The sequence below is a fragment of the Sinocyclocheilus anshuiensis genome, unplaced genomic scaffold (assembly GCF_001515605.1).
Source record: "Sinocyclocheilus anshuiensis isolate Anshui unplaced genomic scaffold, SAMN03320099.WGS_v1.1 scaffold1632, whole genome shotgun sequence".
NCBI classification, from domain to species: domain Eukaryota; kingdom Metazoa; phylum Chordata; class Actinopteri; order Cypriniformes; family Cyprinidae; genus Sinocyclocheilus; species Sinocyclocheilus anshuiensis.
In genome coordinates this window covers 1340438-1358965 of record NW_015558674.1, presented here as the reverse complement: position 1 = coordinate 1358965, position 18528 = coordinate 1340438, and the positions used below count along the sequence as shown (strand labels likewise).

Here is an 18528-nt window from a genome sequence, read left to right as displayed (position 1 = left end):
TGTAAAGTTGCTTTGCAACGATTTGTATCGTGAAAAGCGCTATACAAATAAACTTGAACTGAATTGAATTGAATAGTCTTTAGTCTTAATTTTCACAGCTGTCATTCATATTCATTTGATTAAATTATTCTTTATCTCTGGGGTTTTATCCAGAAAAAAAAGGTAGTTAATTTAATGAGTCACAGGTGACTTCGATTATTCACAATTATGTACTTACTAGAACAACCATTTTTTTCATCTGTGCATCACAGTTACTGTATGCTTGTATGCATCATAATTTCTTTGCTTAATATTAGTTTCTAGCATAAAACATCTCATAGTTTAATTGAAATCATTAAAGTTGAGTTTAAAACAATCACAAAGAAATGGTGCTTCAAAAATTCAGCAAAAAGAGAAAACTAACAGCACACATGAGAATAAAATCAAATATTTTTTAGCCTTCCAAACTAAACGTGGTTATTTAATGGTTAAATAATTTACAAAAGAAAGCAACATTCATTCTTTTTTTTCTCCAAGGATGAAAACGGAAGATGACAAAGGCTCTTCTTACACACATCCAGAAATGTAGTCTAGTTCTTTACAACAAAACAATCTCTAAGAATCCTTAATCCAGCAGTAACAGACCTCATTCAGCGCCTCTATTGTGGAGCGAAACCCTCGAGAAGCAGCACGCAAACACACAGAAAGGAGGAGTGCACACAATTTTCCATGACATCTCCAAAAGCAAACAAACCTTTTGTTGCTCTGTATGTTTCACGGCTGCTTGAAAAGAGGAATGAACATGTTCAGCGGATCAACAAATAAACAGAGCTTTAAGGACAAAAAACTACAAAACTTATAATATTCTAATAATTCTAGTCAGACAGAAGAATTGGGGTGATAAAGCACATCATTTTCATGACAATAATGTCATTATTTAAAAAAATCATATTCTTTGAGCAAAATGTGTTTTCTTTCTTTTTCTTATTTTCTTTGAGCCTCTTTTCCCCATTAATTAACTTGCATGTTTACATTGTTTTCTATAATCTTAATCATGCATATGTCACTTATCTCACATTGTGACTAATGCCACTGAAAAGCAAATGTTAAAGGCCGCATTTCATCATATCTTGAATAAAAAGACATGGTACAGTCAAATGAAGTACCTGGTTAATGTCAAGTATCTGCATTAGCAGACATTATTCTACATGCTACATGCAATTTGTTTAAATGGAATAGCATTCTATAGATTTTCATGGTCAATGGCAATATGAAGTGAAAAACCTACTTGATGTTTTCTTCAGAGCATCATTTAGTGTAGTGTACATCCTAAGAGCCATTGAAGCTCTGTTTCAAAACCTAGTCAAACTGTCTCTGTCTCAAAGCACCTAGTGCCCTAGAAATGCAGGATACCTTTCAGCTTTCTCTTGATATATCATTAATAGTTCTTTCATTTCCTTTTATAGTATATATTAATATTTGTTAAATTTAAAATCAACAAGAAGTTAATAAATAAGATGAAATGTTGAATTATTATTACTGATTTTATATTACCAATTATATTATATATTAAAATTAAACATTTTAAATCAACAAGAAGTGAATAAAATGAAATATTGACAAAATTAATAAGTTAAGATGAAATGCTAATTATGAACAATATATAATATATGCTAACATTTCAAATGAACACGAAGTTCAAAAATATCAAATAAATATACATAAATTTAATAAATATAAAAAAGTATAAAATATAAAAAAATCTGAAATGCTGATTATAAATAATATTTATCTATGTATTTATTAATACAATTATTTTATTTTATTTTATTTTATTTTATTTTATTTTAATATATATTACCAAATATTGGCCAGGTTTTCATGGAGAGATTTGTGTGCCAGTTTGCTAGGCAGCTCACCAGGTTTGGAGCAGAGCTTTATCTCTACAAAAATTCACTTTTTGTGCTCCACAAAAGAAAGTTTGACATGTAGGTAAATAAATGATGACAGAAGTCTCATTTTGGGGCTGAACATGTATTCCTCCATTCCACGAGTAAACAAAAGCGAAGATCTGCAACAAGCCGCCTCAAAGCACTGCAGGTGCGTTCGCTGCAATGCTGTCTTGCCATCGCGCTGTTTTTCGCGACTAGAGTTTATAAATTGCCTTTGGGAGGAAATGTCAGACGGATCATTCTTTCCAATTGAAAAATGTCCAAAGCAGGAGCAAAGCAATAATGAAACTATTCTGACAAAAAACGGGAAAGCGATTGGCTCTGTACTAAATCTGACACACACTGATTGTTCTGCTGGACTCCAGTGTTTCGGTCCGGGTTCGGAGGTCTTGCGAGGTCACAGCACTGTATCTCTCAGACCGGTCACTTTTTAGGACACGGCCAAATAGGAAGGAGAAATTGGTGAGTTGAGCCAAACTACATTAGCCCAGCGGGATCAGACGAGATATTGAGCTTTGGAAAAACAAATCTTGTTAGGCATTGTAAACTGCCGTCAAAGCGAATCAGGGAGGCCACGCTGAGTGCGGCAGTCCCACAATGCAATTAGAATCTGACCACTTCATCACACCGCACACCTGATGTTCCCATGCGCACCGTGATTGTTATGTATTAGTGGCGAGCGCAGCTGTCTGAGAGGAGCCGGCTGATGTCAGATTACATATGCTTTTCATAGAAATGACAACGTTTCCCTCGCAGGTCCGTATCGCGGCTGACAGCTTTATCAACACGAGAAGCCATCTGGAACAACTAAGTCAGTGTCTTCTGACCGCAGATATCATATCAAATCTACAGTAGTGATGATTTTTGTGCGAAACAACGGATCTCGTTTCCGCCGCTTTCAGATGCAGATGCGATGGTATCGAGGCGCGTCTGGCGAGCGTGAGTTCTGATTAGACTGATGTGACTGAGGCTTTATCTCACCTGGCCAGGTTTGGCATCCTCGCAGATCGACGCCTCGTAAGGAGTGGCGAGTTCAGGAGGGTTGTCGTTCACGTCCAGGATGCGGATGCTTACTGCCGTCTGAGAAGCCATGGACTGGTTATCTGAGAAGAGACAGATGAAACCATCATCAGAACCATCACAGCCGGACTCTGGAAGATATTTGCAGCACTAAAAGTTTTTAAAAGCAAAAATATCACATTAGCATTACAATCTGAATTCACTACACTTTAAGTCACTTCGGATTCAAAGCATCTGACAAATGCATAAACTCACGTAAATCACTCAAAAGCAGCTTTACAGTGGCAAACAGGAAGATAGTTTGCCAATAATGCAAGGTCAATAACATTAATTTTTCAAGTTAAAACCAGTGAAAATCACTTATTTTTGTAAATAAATATTTTATAATTATACTGTATATTAACTTTTGTGGAAATAAAACAAACAAATAAATAATAAATAAAACACTGAAAAAAAAAATACTGTCCCTAACAAGTTTCTTTGTCTTGTTTTTGTAATATCATAGATAGATAGATAGATAGATAGATTATATCTAAAGCAAGACAAAAATAAAAACAAAACAAGATAAATACACTGAAAAAAAGTTCCTAACAAGTTTCTTTGCCTTGTTTACCAGTTAAAATCACTTATTTTTGTCAAAATCAAAAGAAAGAAAATAATATGTTATAATGATACTATATATTATCTACACTGTAAAAAATGACCGTGAATTTAACGGTAAAAGACTGTAAAAATGCTACAGTAAAAACCTGTTAAATGGTTAACGGTAAATTCCCCTACTATATACGGTGAAAAACTGTATTGGACATTAATTTTACGGTAGTATACCGTTTTTGGAAGTGAAAAAGATGGTATAATTTACAGTGAACTAAAACGTTGCTACCGTATTTTTTACGGTAAAATTCCGGCAACCACAGCTGCCGTTTTTTGACCGTAAATTTTACGGAATTTTTTTTACAGTGTAATGTAGGAAGGGAAACTGTAACGTGGGTTTTGTTTCATGTTCATTGTGTTCATGTCTTTTACTTTGTATTCATGCTCTTAGTCTAGTTTCCTGGTTTGTCGTGTGATTCCATGTTCCCTCATGTGTCTTGTTTCTATTGGTTTTCTAGTTTGTGTCGTGCTCTCATTGGTTGGATTATGTCATGTGACCCCCTTTTGTGATTTATATAGCCCTTATGTTGCCATTGTTCCTTGTCTAGCTTTGTTTCTTGTACCCGCTGTTGGTGAGTGTCATGTTTTATGTTGAGGTTCAAGTTCAAGTTCATGTTCAAGTTCATTTCATGTTTCTTTGTCAAACCAAGTATGATCAAGTCAAGTCTGTACACTCCTGGATATAAATAAACTGCACTTGGGTTTCATCACAACTCACTTACAGTGGACTCTAATGTTACAAATAAAAAGCACTAAAAAATAAGGATGGATATGGATGGATGGATGGATGGATATTTGCCAGAAGACAAAATATATGCAAGAAACACCTGATAAATACTTGAAAATCCTCATATCTTATGCAGTTTTTTCCCCCAGTAAAAACATCAAAATATTTATTAAAACAAGAAACAAAATACTCATTAAGAGTATCATTCTGTTAAGGAAAGTTACTTTCGTGATGTTCCTCACTGTCAGGTTTTCACTATGGACACTTGTTTACCCTCCCGACATACTGTGGTCTGGTTACACTGACATACAGGCTACAACACATCACACAACCTCAATATTCACAATGGAATCCCAATCACAGGAAACAATGTATCACACACAGAATGTTACATTTGAAACAGAATTCTCTTAACACATGCACTGGTTGTCATGACGACGGCAGAGTGTACACTGGACACATCTGTGAGCGCCAGAATAAGAACAAACCCAAATGCTGTGATTTTGTCTCATTAGATTCCACTGAAGCACCACAGTTGTATTGTGCATGCGTTTTTAAAGCACGCAAAGTAAACTTCTTCATGCATGTTTGACACTGACCAGCACAACACAACTGCTGTTTGCAAATGATGGCTGTTTGGATTTGGGGGTTCAAACCCCCCCTAGTTAAGGCTTAAATGCCCTCAAATAATAAAACAATTAAAATTAGAACAGTTTATGTCTGAAGGCACTCCTAATGACTCTCTCCCAGCAGTTAATTCATCAGGAAGACAATTCTTCTGCAACATTTTTGAAGAAATTAACAATTAGTAATGCAACTTCCAAACGCAGACAAACAACACTATACACAGAAAAATGTAATGATAAGAGCTCACTGTTTGTGGTTGAGAAAATGACATAAAAACTGACAAATGGGTTCAAAATTGAGCTGCAATATACTTTTGATCACGGTCTTATTAAGCTACGATAAAATGGAAATGTTATTGGGAAATGTGTACATAATTAGTTTCATTTAAGTTCATATAAGTAAAATTATCTAGTAATTAAAAAAGCTCTCTTTTGTGGGGGCTAATTTCTGTGCTTCATTATTTCATTAGAAATGTTTTAATTTTCATAAGAGATGCTTCTCAGCACCACAGCAGGCCACGGATTGGGTCACCATTGTAAATGTAATGAGACATAATTAACTTTTTCTAATTAACACCATGTTGCTGTTATGCTTGTGTTTTTTACAGGGATGTACAGTATACATGCATGTTATGCGATTCAGCATATGTAAATTAGCGCTGCCTAATTAAAATATGCAGTTTCATTGACTTGTTTTTCAAGATTTGCCTATGCATTATAAAACACAAACATTTCTAAACCGAATACATTTTTGGAAAACCAAATTCACCCCAAAAATCAAAAGAAAGAAAGAGAATTTAGTCTATAATTATAATATTATATATGTAATCCCGGAAATAAAATAAAAAAATATTTAAATCTCAAAGTATTCATTGTGGCATTATTTACCGCTGTGCTGACAAGAAAAATCAATTAAAAATCAAGTATTTTAAAGCTGAAACTTAATGAGTTTTGAAAGTAGAAAAGGTTAAAAATCAATGCTCAAAAAATTTAAAAAGACAACAAACAAACAAATAAATAATATTGGAAAGTATTAATCGTGGTGGTGTTTACCTGAATATAGTCTGATATTATTCTGATTTTTAAAATAAATAAATAAACAAAATCAAGTATTTTAAAGCATTTTAAAACTAATCTAAAACTAAACTAAAAAACTGAATGTTGAATAAATTTTGAAAGGAGAAAAGCTATATCATATAAAAAAAATCTGAGATTAAATACTGAAAAAAAAAATCAAACAATTTAAATGGCAAAGTATTCATCATGGTATTATTTACTACATTGCCTGATACTGTTCTGATTTAAAAACCACAACAACAAAAAAAAAGAAAGCATTTGTCACTTTATTATAAAACATTTTTGTTTTTTTATTTTGGGGTAGAATTGGACACATTTTCATGCGATTCACTCAAATAAACCAAGAACAGAATAAGAACACAAAGTGCTGATGCATAAAGAACAGATTTCAAGTGTATCATTCCCCTAAAGCTAGCAATACTTTCTCTATGCTTATATAGAGCAGACAACACATCAGAGTTCTATTTAACTAGCGATGTGCATCTGCGATATGAAGAGAAGGGATCTGAGCAGATTACAGGATGCAGAGCTTCTGCTAGCAGCCCAGCAGATGTTGGACGGCCACATATCTTCATGACATATTACCAGTCAGACACTATATTAGAAAATCTGCTCCTCAATCCTGTTTGAAAGCATGTCGCAGAGCTCGGCACGCGACTTACACGGAAATGAAGTCTTATGGGGTTTGGCAGTACCTTAAATCCAAAAGGACAGGCACGTGACTATGCACTGCTATCTCAACGATCCTTGTCTCAAACATGTAGATGACACGGCAATAAACACTGATTGTTCGCAATGCCAAATCCCAAATGGCAACACAATAATAGATTTCTAATATCAGATGAAGACGCACAATACAACAACATTTATTTGCTGATTAATTGCAGTGTCAATGCGCCACTGTCTTAATTAAGTTGGAGGTCAATGCATATATGTCTAAATATAAGAGATAAAATATTAAAGTGAATGAAAACTTAAAAGAAATAAAAGAAAAGAAATAACATTAAAAAAATAATAATAACTGTGCTGTTTTAATAAAAAAAAGTCAATTACAAATAAAGTAAAAAATATATATATATATATATTTTACTTTGCAAAGTATTCAATTATTATATTGCCTAAAATTGTGTTGATTAAAAAAATACAAACACAAATGAAGTATTTCATTCATTTTAAAACAATTCCTGGCCAGTACAATTTCTTCTTTTCCTTACAAGTCACTGGCATTGGACATTTATCTTGGTAATGTGGAGTCATTGCATATACTGTCTACAAGAAAAAAGTAAAAAACTGAATGCATCCTCTTAGTCTTTCAAAATATAATATTTTGAAATTACAGAGTTCAAAATGGCAATGTGTGAATCAGTTTCTTTGCACGTTGTGAGAAAACATATTTAAATAAAGTCTAAACAATCTTGTATGATTCATATGCAGTCAAATGTTTGTCTCATAAAAACAGAAGAAAAGAAAGTTCAGATTGCCGTTGGTGCATTTCTGACTCATAAGAGCTCCAGCGGGAGTTACGCGCAGCAGACGAAACCTTCCCGGCGTGATAGTTGCCACTGAATTAGTCGAACTGACACAGACTGCAGACCTATGGCCTAAATATTAAATTAAACTCGTCTTGTTTTAGCAGCTCTCCCGGTTGCTAAAACAAGGTCAGATGTTGTGCAAATTGACAAAACAATACCTCTGTCCTCAACCCACGCCTGAAGCCATCAGAGACGTCCAAGAGCAACAATTTGGCATAAAAGCAATAAGTGAATTTTAGTCTGGACGAGCTTGACTCGTTTAAAATAGTGTATAAAGGGCTAAATTTAGCTTTGATAGTAAAAGCACTGCTGCTTTATTTTCACTGCGTCACGGCCTCTCGGACAGACCATGTCAGATGCAATAAACGTCTGTGAACTCGGGTCATCGCTGCAGATGAAATGTGTGAATCATGTTGCTGAACTTCATCTGTCTCCTCGAGAATAAAACAACCCTGGCCAGTACAGTCAGTTTCTTTCCTTATGAGAACTGCATGCATGCAAACTGAATACACTGTATTTTGAAAATAGAAAAGCTACATGTCATGTTAAAATCTAAAACTAATTTTTAAAAAAGCAAATCAAATTACAATGAGTGAGTGAATGAATGAATGAATACATTTGTTATTGGTAATATAATTGCAAGTAAACAAGATAAATCATGTCTGATGAACTTTAATAATCCTAAAAACACCAAAATTAAAACAATTAACAATTAAAAAGATTCTTAATCTAATCATTCCTAATAAAATCAATTATCTGAGAAGCAAACTTGCAAGAAATGTTAAGATGTGTTTTTGGAGAATATATCTTGAATTAAGTTGTTTTTTCTAACTCTAAAGTTAGAAAAACAGCATAATAATTATACATGTTTATTATTATATACGTTATTATTAATATAAATGAAGAGTTGATTCAATAAATTTGTTCTTAGTAATATATTTTCAACAAAATTGATATTAAAACTATAGAGCATATGTCTTGAATTAAGATCATTTTCTAACTATAATATTTTAAAGCTGGAAAAACTGTATTATAATTATATCTCTAATAGTATTAGTATTACTATAAACAAATAGTTGATTTAAATAAAATTGTTCTTAGGAATATAATTGCAATTAGAGAAGATAAAACGTCTGATGAACTACCATAATTCTATTTTCCATTAAAAATATACAAACATTCTTAAAATAAAAATCTATTAAAGAAGCAAAATTTCATGAGATATTAAGATGTGTTTTCAGAGAATATATCTTGAATTAAGTTCATTTTTCTAACTCTAATATTATGAAGTTAGAGAAACAGTATTAATAATTACCGTACATCTCCTATAGTTTTATTATTACTAAAAATAGTTGATTCAATTCATTTGTTTTTAGTAAAATAAAGTAATTGCAAGTAAACAAGATAAATCATGCCTGATGATGAACTACCGTAATAACCCTTAATTAAGTTTTTGCATTAAAAAGAAATACAATTCTTAAAATAAATATATAAATAAAATAAAAATAAGAACAATTTGAGAAGCAAAATTGCATGAGATATATGAGTTTTCAATGAGTTCAAAATTTATATTTATGATTAAAAGTTGCTACAAGTTGTCATTTTTCCTGGTTTTAATCATACATCTAACAAAATGTATATTTATGATTAAAACGTCATGCTTAAAATGCCCCTATTATGCCATTTTAAAGGTTCCTAATATTGTTTTGGGAGTCTCCTATAATAGGTTTACATGCATGCAAGGTCAAACAATCCTTTTGTTTTTTCAAAGTATGCATTTAATATCACCTCATTTTCCATCGATTCTCAAACGATTCGTTCAGAGCAGTTCTGAGATTCAGTCTCTCTAAACCCGTCCTTTCCGTGAGCCTGCTCTGCTCTGATTGGTCAGATGGCCCAGTCTGTTGTGATTGGTCTACTGCTTTCAGCGCATGTCGCAAACGATACGCCCATTGCCATAGTTCCATATTTTGAACGCTTGATAGAAAATATAAACATCCATTATTTATCACACTTACAGGTTGTGGAGCCAGCTGGTCCAAATAAACTGTGTACTGATTCATCTTTCAAGAGCAAGCGGTTTGTGAATCCTGTGTTAAACTCAGGATCACAAAAAAGACTGGGTGTGGTACGGTGGGAAAAATGAATTTCAACCACTGATTCTTTGCAACCTCATCTTTCGCAAGTGAAAATAAAATGAATTTACTTTCACAGCATAAGACACAGCATGTACTGTGGTGGGCATTATGCAAATGTGTTACCCCGAGACGTGTAGCCATCACAGAAGTGGGATTCGAATTACTGACAACTCGTTCAGGCTGTTCAGAGTCATTTCTTTCTTTTCAGAGACAATAACTTTATTTATCATGCACTTCCGGCTTCACATACAGCTACATTACAAACTGCATGAAAGGCAATATTGAAATGGCATAATAGGGGCACTTTAATGCAAGCTGCCAACAGGGTGAAAACATACATTTAATTTTGTCCTTAATGTCAAAACTGCTCATCAAATCAAACTTTATGGTATTTTAGAGGTCAATTACTGCATGAATGCATTCAAATCAAGAAAAATGAAAAATCAAAATGCTGCTTTGTGGCGTCCAATGCAAAAGCCACTAGAGAAGCTGAACTCGACCAGCAGTGAAATCTACTGGAGCTACTCCAGTCTTGCTGGCTGTACTTTGGCATTTTCATTAAAAATGAAAGCAAAGAGGTTGGCCGTGATTACAGAAATGTCATTTTTTGTTACATATAAACCCTTCTGTATTTCTAATGGCCGAAAAGGGCAAATTTTAGAGCAGGATCCTTGAAACCGTTCAAAATCCAGAGAGAGCACAGTGCAGTTATTTTTCACTCTCCACACCAAATGTCCTTTCTGTCGAGATAAAGACACGACTGTGTTCATAGTATCTCTTTACCCTAAGGGCAAGACATGATGGTTTTTCCTCTATTTATCACCTGAAAAAGACGAAGCGAGTAAACGAGAGAGAGAGAGTCTGCAGTTTGATATCATACAGCCTATCAAACGCACAGAAATTATATGTCACTCTTCTTCAGCAGATTGGATTCTGTGGCGAGCCGATGGCCTGCCAGACTTTCTGACAGTAAAACTCCAGTCTGGCAGCATCGTGCCAAGACTTCAGAAAGAAACGGACCTGATAACTCCTTCTGGACAGCAAAGAAAATTTCATCTCCTCAAGTCGACTTTTAGCGCTGGAGCGCGGTGCATGTGTGGCCGTGTTTGCCACGCCTGCTTTAGTAGGACTAAATCGACAGCCTTGAAAAGATTGAAATTGTATTTATTCCCAGCCAACTGAGGCATACTGAACTGCATTTCTGTGCATGACCAGATTTCCCAGATTTTGTCTGAAATATCATATTTACTAATATCGCCAGCAATGGCGCGCGAAACGTTCGCCGCACATCGATCTGCAAACGTAACTCTTCGATGAACACTCATTACGCTCTTGAGTGGAGTGTGAAATTTTAAAATACGAATGTACGAGGGAATTATGAAAAGCGTTTCCAAACTGGCCACTCGACGCCTCATTGCCCAGCGACTCCAGATCCCATGTATTTTGCAGTGAACAAGCACAAGCACAGGCTGAAATTTGCTGGGAATTTTGATTAAGCCATTAACTTTGCTAAAGCTGCTACTTCTTTTTCTGCAAAAAGGACTTTATCTTGCAGCAAAACCCTGGTTTTTGTGTCTGAGATTGAGATTGAAGTGCTTTCTCTCACTTTAATACGACAAATTTGGACTAAAACCCAAGACGTGATGCAACTCTTAGAAAGAGCGATCATATGTCTTGAGACAAACAAATTGTTTAAGACTCCAGAAGTGGGATCTGAATGTTAAAGCGTGAGGGTTAAAGGGGTCACGAAATGGAGAAACAAAATGTTCTTGATATTTGAGAGGTTTGCTGCAAGTTTCAGAACTCAAAATTAACTCCCAAGTTTAAAATATGAATTATTATTTTCTACTTTTCCGAAAAACCTGGATTTGAATCGGGACAAATGCGACATCATGACTTCTCCTTGACATACCTGAGGCTCTTAATTTGGTGGGCTTTAAACATGAGGAGAGAAACATAGCTGAAACATAGCTGTAGAACTTTTCCGAGAACGTCTACATTGCTTTCTCCTGCCATTACAGTCATGTGTATTCATGTATGTAAATAACCATCTGATGCATATTGCATGTACTGAACACAGCGAAAATAGCATTTATTTGAACAAAATGTAAGAATAAGCCAGCTGAATATCTAGGTAGCGCAGTGAATGTTTAAAGCACTCGAATGCAACAACTTCACAAGTGGGAAGTAGGAAGTTTCTAACCAGGCTGCATTAGTAGCACGAAAACCTGTTTTCTATATTGTGATTATTTTATATTATACATTATATTATTTATATTACATATGTTTTATACAGAAAGTCATTAGAGGGCTAAAAAAATTACCATTTAAATCTAAATTATGACTGTTTTGTTAAGTGCACCTGGGAAAATATTATAAAATAATTTAAAAATGCATTTCATGACTCCTTTAATGTTCAGAAAAGTTTCACAGGTCGCATCACTAGATGAGAAAATATGACAGATGCTTTTAGTGGCCCCAAAAATTATTTGGACACTTAGAAATGCGTGAATGTTGCTGCATTATATTAAGTGTCTGAATATGCGCTCTAAATTTTATTTGTGCATCATTCTTTACAATAAATGACCCTTGCTTAGGTTTTGTTATCTAATGCAATGACATTCAGACATGTTTTGGTGTCAATATACTTGAAAAGCATTGCACAGTTTCTTAACCCTCATGTTGGAGAGGATTTTATTTTTCCCAAAAATGCTAGTTAATAGCATTGAACTAAAACGTACTAATTTTGATCACACGGGGCATAACTACTTCCCCCCAAAACTGGATAATTTCTGTACTGTTTGGCGGTTTTTTTTTGTGTATACCTTACTATTACCATTTTACATTTCTTGATTTTAGGTCTCATTGATCTGAGCTTATGTATCTCAGTTTGGAGTGAATATTGCAAAAGAAATAAATAAAAATATACAATAAAAAAATAAAATAAATCCACAAATAATGCTTTTTTCAGGTGCGTGAGCTCAGATCAACAAGGCCTATGATCAAGAAATACAAAACCTGTGCTAATTGAAAGAAGACAAGTTGATAAAAAGATTGAATCCAACATTTGGTTATAATATATCATGATGAGAGATTTACAAGCAATGTTTACCAAATGAACACCACATTAGCTAAAGGACTTTCAGCACAGCACAAGGGTTAAAGGGTTAGTTCACCCAAAAAATGAAAATTAGCCCATAAATCACTCACCCTCAAGTCATCCTAGGTATATATGACTTTCTTCTTTCAGACGAATCCAGTCGGAGTTATATTAAAAATTGTCTTTGATCTTTCAAGCTGTTTCATGGCACTCAGCGGGTGTTGCATGCTTCAGTCCAAAATAAGCTCAATAAAAAGCAGCCATCCATTAAAAAAAAGTGTCTCAGACGGCTCCGGGGGGTGAACAAAGGCCTCCTGTATCACCGGCGCATGCGCAGCACTGACCTCATACATCATCCGCCCGGAGCTGCTTCTGTTTACAACAGTGAGTGCAAGCTACATTAATGTGATTATTACGTTTTGAATATGGATATTTCTCTTACAAAAACACATCGATTCGCTACAGAAGGCCTTTGTTCACCCCCCGGAGCCGTGTGAGACACTTTGTTTTTATGGATGGGCGCTTTTTATTTAACTTCTTTTGGACAGAATCAATGCAACAACTGCTGAGTGCCATTAAACAGCTTGAAAGATCAAAGACAATTTTTAATATAACTCCGACTGGATTCGTCTGAAAGAAGAAAGTCATATACACCTAGGATGCCTCGGGGGTGAGTAATTTATGGGCTAATTTTCATTTTTGTGTGAACTAACCCTTTAAAGCTGATTTCTGCATTAGTCTGTCATGCAAAAAACAATGTAAATCACTGTGTTTATTTGTTATGTAGTGTTTTATATAAACACAATTACTGCTTTAGCTTCATTATCTCAGCATATAATACTTCAGCAAACACTGTATTAAACTGAAAAGCTGTTTTGACTTTAAATGGAATTAAGTCTCTTTTTTTTAGGTGCACAGAATTTGGGCCACTTCCCTGAAACTCACTTGCGATTGATGGAGTGAAGTAATCAGGGTTTGTACCTGCTTCCACCGCAGTAACTGTGATGTTGTGCCAGCCGGCAGTTTCCCGGTCCAGGATCTTTCCCAGAGTGATAGCACCTGTTACAGCATCGATGTTAAAGATCTGCTCCTGGTCTGTGCTCCGGTCTATAGAGAACCTGGGAATGAAGCACAAAGAAGGGTTTATTTATGTCATCCACTCGAAAACTGTCATTTTTCTTTTTAATACCCTTTCCCATAAAAAAAGTGGAGTGGGACAGTCAAGCACTAAAAAGGACATGAAAACGAACAGACCGAGATTGAAACTGAAAATCTAGACTTCCAACACAATGCAAGGGTTATTAACTACAACTAAAACTAAAACCATAAAACTAAATCCATTTTGTTACTTGAAATAAAATAAATGTTAACTGAAATCATATATATATATATATATATATATATATATATATATGTGAACTTTTTAAAAATATATGAATTACATAACATAAATACATTTTATAATTATAATATAATATATAATATATATATTAATTTCATCTATTTGCCAAAGGAAGAAAAAAAACATTATTAACATGAAACTAAAATTAACAAAAAAGCAGAAAATATAATAATAATATTAATAATATTATTAATAATAATAACAACAATAACTAAATAAAATATTAATACACACTATAAAATATCTCAATTACACTAAAATAACACTGTTTTAGTTTTTAGTTTTATTAAAAAAAATAGTTATTTTAGAACTTTTATCTAAACTACACAAAAGTGAGAAATGTTGCCTTCACATCTAGCTGTAATAATTTTTTTAATTTTATCTCAGTTAATGTTAATTTATTTCAATTTATTTATATATTTATTTATTGATTGTTGAAATGTTGCTTTCAAAACTAGCTGAAATTAATTTTTTTTTTATATAAGTTAAGGTTTATCGGTTTCAAGCTTTTTATGGATGGATGGATGGATGGATGGATGGATGATAGATGATAGATAGATAGATAGATAGATAGATAGATAGATAGATAGATAGATCGATCAAACTTAATATAAAAATTACTTTGAGTTTATGATCATCATAATTTAAAAGATGACACCAATTGTGTTCACTTCTAGTCATGAATTGTGAGGACAAAGTAGAGTCAGTACTTCAATTGCCCTCTCAAAACAAATTATGAATATTTCACACTGTGTTTTGATAAACCAAAATATATTTACATCCCATGTGGAATACAAACACCACTGACAGAGAGATGAAGCGACAAAGAGATGAGGGTTTTGTCATTTTCCCCTCTGACTCGCTGTACTCTCCTCATTCTTTTAAGACCCTTGAGGGTTTAATGTCAGCTTCTGCAGTTTTAGACTTTATATGGAATACAAATTCACATGAATTAATTCACTTCTTATTTTACCTTGCGCTTATTACTCTGTGCCAATAGGTTGAGGCGGCGCTTTGGAAAAAGTTAAACTGCCCAAAGGGAGATGGAAGAAAAGAAGCTATTAAAGTCGAGGTGGAGAAGATCCTGAATTTAGGCAGTGGAAAAGATTTCTCAACTACATTATTCTTATTGGCTTTTAATTGCCATGGAAGCTCAAGTCTAGTATGTGCTGATTTAAAAAAGGCCTTGAGTTGTTCAGCTTCTGCATGTATTAATCTACGGCTGTATTCAAACACATTCTTCATGTATGAATAAACAAAAAAAAAATGCTTAAACTGAAACAAAAACTGAAATATTATTTAGTTTGCCGTTAATGCCAGCATGGGTATAATAAGTCTGGTTGCTTAGAAAACTAACAGCACAATGCTGTCCTTATAATCAATGTCACCCAAACACTTTACATTAACATCTTGTGAAGACAAAAGAAACAAATCAATCATTAAGACATTTTTAACAAACCATTGCTTCCAGAAACAAACTCATCTACATCTTGGATGGCCTGAGGGTGAGTCAATTTTCAGCAAATTTTAATTTTTGTGTGAACTATTCCTTTAAGTGAGCTTATACTTAAAACAAGAAAAATCTGCCCATGGGGTAAGAAAAATAAACTTAATTCAAAGGGAAAATGACTTTTCTTAACCCATTGGCAGATATTCATTAATGTTTTAAGCACAAAGTCCCTTAATTAATTGAAACAAAAAAATGTGTCTCAAGTAAATGTATCTTGATTCAAGAATGCTTAGCTGTTTTACTGAAAAACAAGACAAAAATATTTTTAGCAAGTCATTTATTGCAGTGTCTATCTAAAGAAAAAGACAATAGAGATTTAAATGTAGCACAGGTATCAATGTCTCTCTTGGAACGCATAAAGAGCCACCGCCGAAGGAAAACAAACAAATATTTCCTGTCCAAATAGCAGGAGTGTGTTTTTCAGCAGGTATAGTGCTCTCCGAGGGCTTCATCCACTCGTCGTCCCGCTGGTATTGGGTGGTACGGGTGCGGGAGAGAGTGATGGGGCTCTGGGCAAAGCCCCTGTTTGCTAGCTGAGTCCAATGGAGATAATTAAAGTGGTACCGATGGGCATGGGCCACACACCATACACCGATGTGTGCCAGCCAACCAGCAGAGTTTTCTGCCACAGCGCTGTGCTTTATAACACCTGGGGCACTTTGAGCGCAGCCTCATGCATTTTTAATGGAGGTAATTTGCAAAGGCTCCGAGTGTTTGTGTGAGAGAGACTATACGGCCAGCCAAAGCCTTTTACTTCCCTTGTGCATCACCTCTGAGCTGCGGCAATGAGTAAATCATATTTCTGTGCGCTGCTGGCTCTGGAGAATAAAAAGCTCTATCACGATGTCGAATTGCGTGACCGAAATGCAGGGCGGGCGTCTTTGATAATGGCGAGGGTTCGCTACACAATTCAGATGGCGCAGCCGCAGACCACCTGCAGTCAGTTCACAGACTGTCTGATGGATGTTATATACACAAATAGAAATTACTCTAACAAACTCTAATTTGATTTACTTTTTTTTCCGTAAATTCCAAGAGTAACAGAACAAGGAGGTCTTTATCAGTCCAACTGGAAACAAATGATCATTGCTAAAGATTAACAGGTTAGTGTCATCAAATATTGAAAACCAAGTCTTAATTTGTGCTGGGAAAAGACAGATCCAGCATCTCCGGAATTGGTGCGACATCTATTTTAGTGAATATGCCACCTCAAATGCCACAAAAAAAAAAAAATTCCCATGACCTGTACATTTAAAACAATGCTATTGTCAGCTGAAACAATTTTTTTTTTGGTTAATTGAAAATATAATAAAATAAAATAATAAAAAATAAAATTAGAATTAAAATTAAATTATAATCGAAAACTATTAGATGAAGAAGATTAAATAAAAAATGTATTAAATTAAATTAAAAAATAAATTAAATTAGAATATTTAATTAAATTAAATATTTAAACTAATTAAATAAAAAAAAATAGAAATGTTGCATTGGTGAATGCTAAATAAAAATATTTTAAAATAAAAACAATAGCAAAATATAGAACAACATACTAAAACAAAACTAAAATTTTAAAGAAAACAAAAGCTAGTTTAAACATCAATAAATACTATAATAAATAATACAAAAAAAACACTGATTTTAACTGGCTACATCCCTATAAAATGTGAAACAAAAGCAGTGATACCATTTTTTTGGTGTTGTTGTAGTTGTTCATCATATGTTACGTCTATGTCATCTCTTATCATATAAAAACAAACTATGGACAGACAGAATTTTTTTCAGACAGAAAAATCTATGAACATTTTGCATTGTAATCAAATTCTTTGCCATTTTTCTAAATAAGTGAAAAATACAACACTAAAATTCTAAATCAACTTTTAAATCAATTAACAATCAATGTGTAGTAATAATAATAATAATAATAAAATTGTCCAGCATCTGAAATTATCCAGTATCTGATGCATATATGTTCTGCAACTCTGTCACAATTTGTAAGAGATTTCTGTAATTCTGTACCCAATTTATAGAAGTGTTTCTCCATATCAAATTATTATTGCAGTATAATCTATTGCAGATAAACCTGCCCCTTAAAGGCATATAAAAACAAACTGTGCTCAATGACTTAACATGTCAGTCACGCTGTCTCTTCCCACAAAACATGCGGTTCCTGACCAGAATGAGCTGCAATGTGAACCAGACTTTATTGCTGAAGTCACAGGTCTGGACACGCAAGACTACACAACAGCAGACAGAAAGCTCTTGCGACTGAGCAGACATTTGACATGCTTCCCAAGGCCTGGAGGTGAAGAAGCTTTTCTGGACGACATGCATGAGTGTGTGTGTGTGTGTGTGTGTGTGTGTGTGTTTGTAAAGAAGGATGGCAGGTTGATAACTGTGCATGCCAAGATGCCCATAGCGTAATGGGAAAAGCCTCCGGCCAGCACATTCCAAGAGCCACACTTTGTTACGCTTCCGTGACTCGATATATATCTCCAGTAATAGGCTCCTCAATGGAGGAAATTGATTCTTGTCTAAACTAAGAAGAAGTGGACTGTGGCCAGGGTGTGAAAACACACACAAATTCACAAATACACACATAAACAAACTGTTTTGCCTTTTCACTTTATCTCATTGAGGCTCACAGTCACTGAAGTTGTGCATTGTGATAAAATAGCTGATAAAGCACCGTCGCTGCCAAGCGTAATGATGTATTTAAATTCAAAACCCCTGTAAGATCTATAGCTACAGAGTTGTGCAACAAAGTTTTGCCCATGCAACAATTTTTCTAGAAACGTCTATATATATATATAT

General features: G+C 34.2%; 1 protein-coding gene across 1 annotated transcript in view; it reads right to left on the bottom strand.

Moving 5' to 3' along the window:
- The window catches only part of LOC107681302 (cadherin-22-like), a 94540-nt gene that overhangs the window by 36354 nt on the left and 39658 nt on the right, over window positions 1-18528 (bottom strand). Inside the window, exons 7-8 of the mRNA XM_016477576.1 lie at window positions 13787-13923; window positions 2913-3034 (exon numbers count right to left, since the gene is read on the bottom strand). Of these exons, the coding sequence (XP_016333062.1) occupies window positions 2913-3034; window positions 13787-13923 (259 nt within the window). The remainder of the gene's footprint in view (window positions 1-2912; window positions 3035-13786; window positions 13924-18528) is intronic.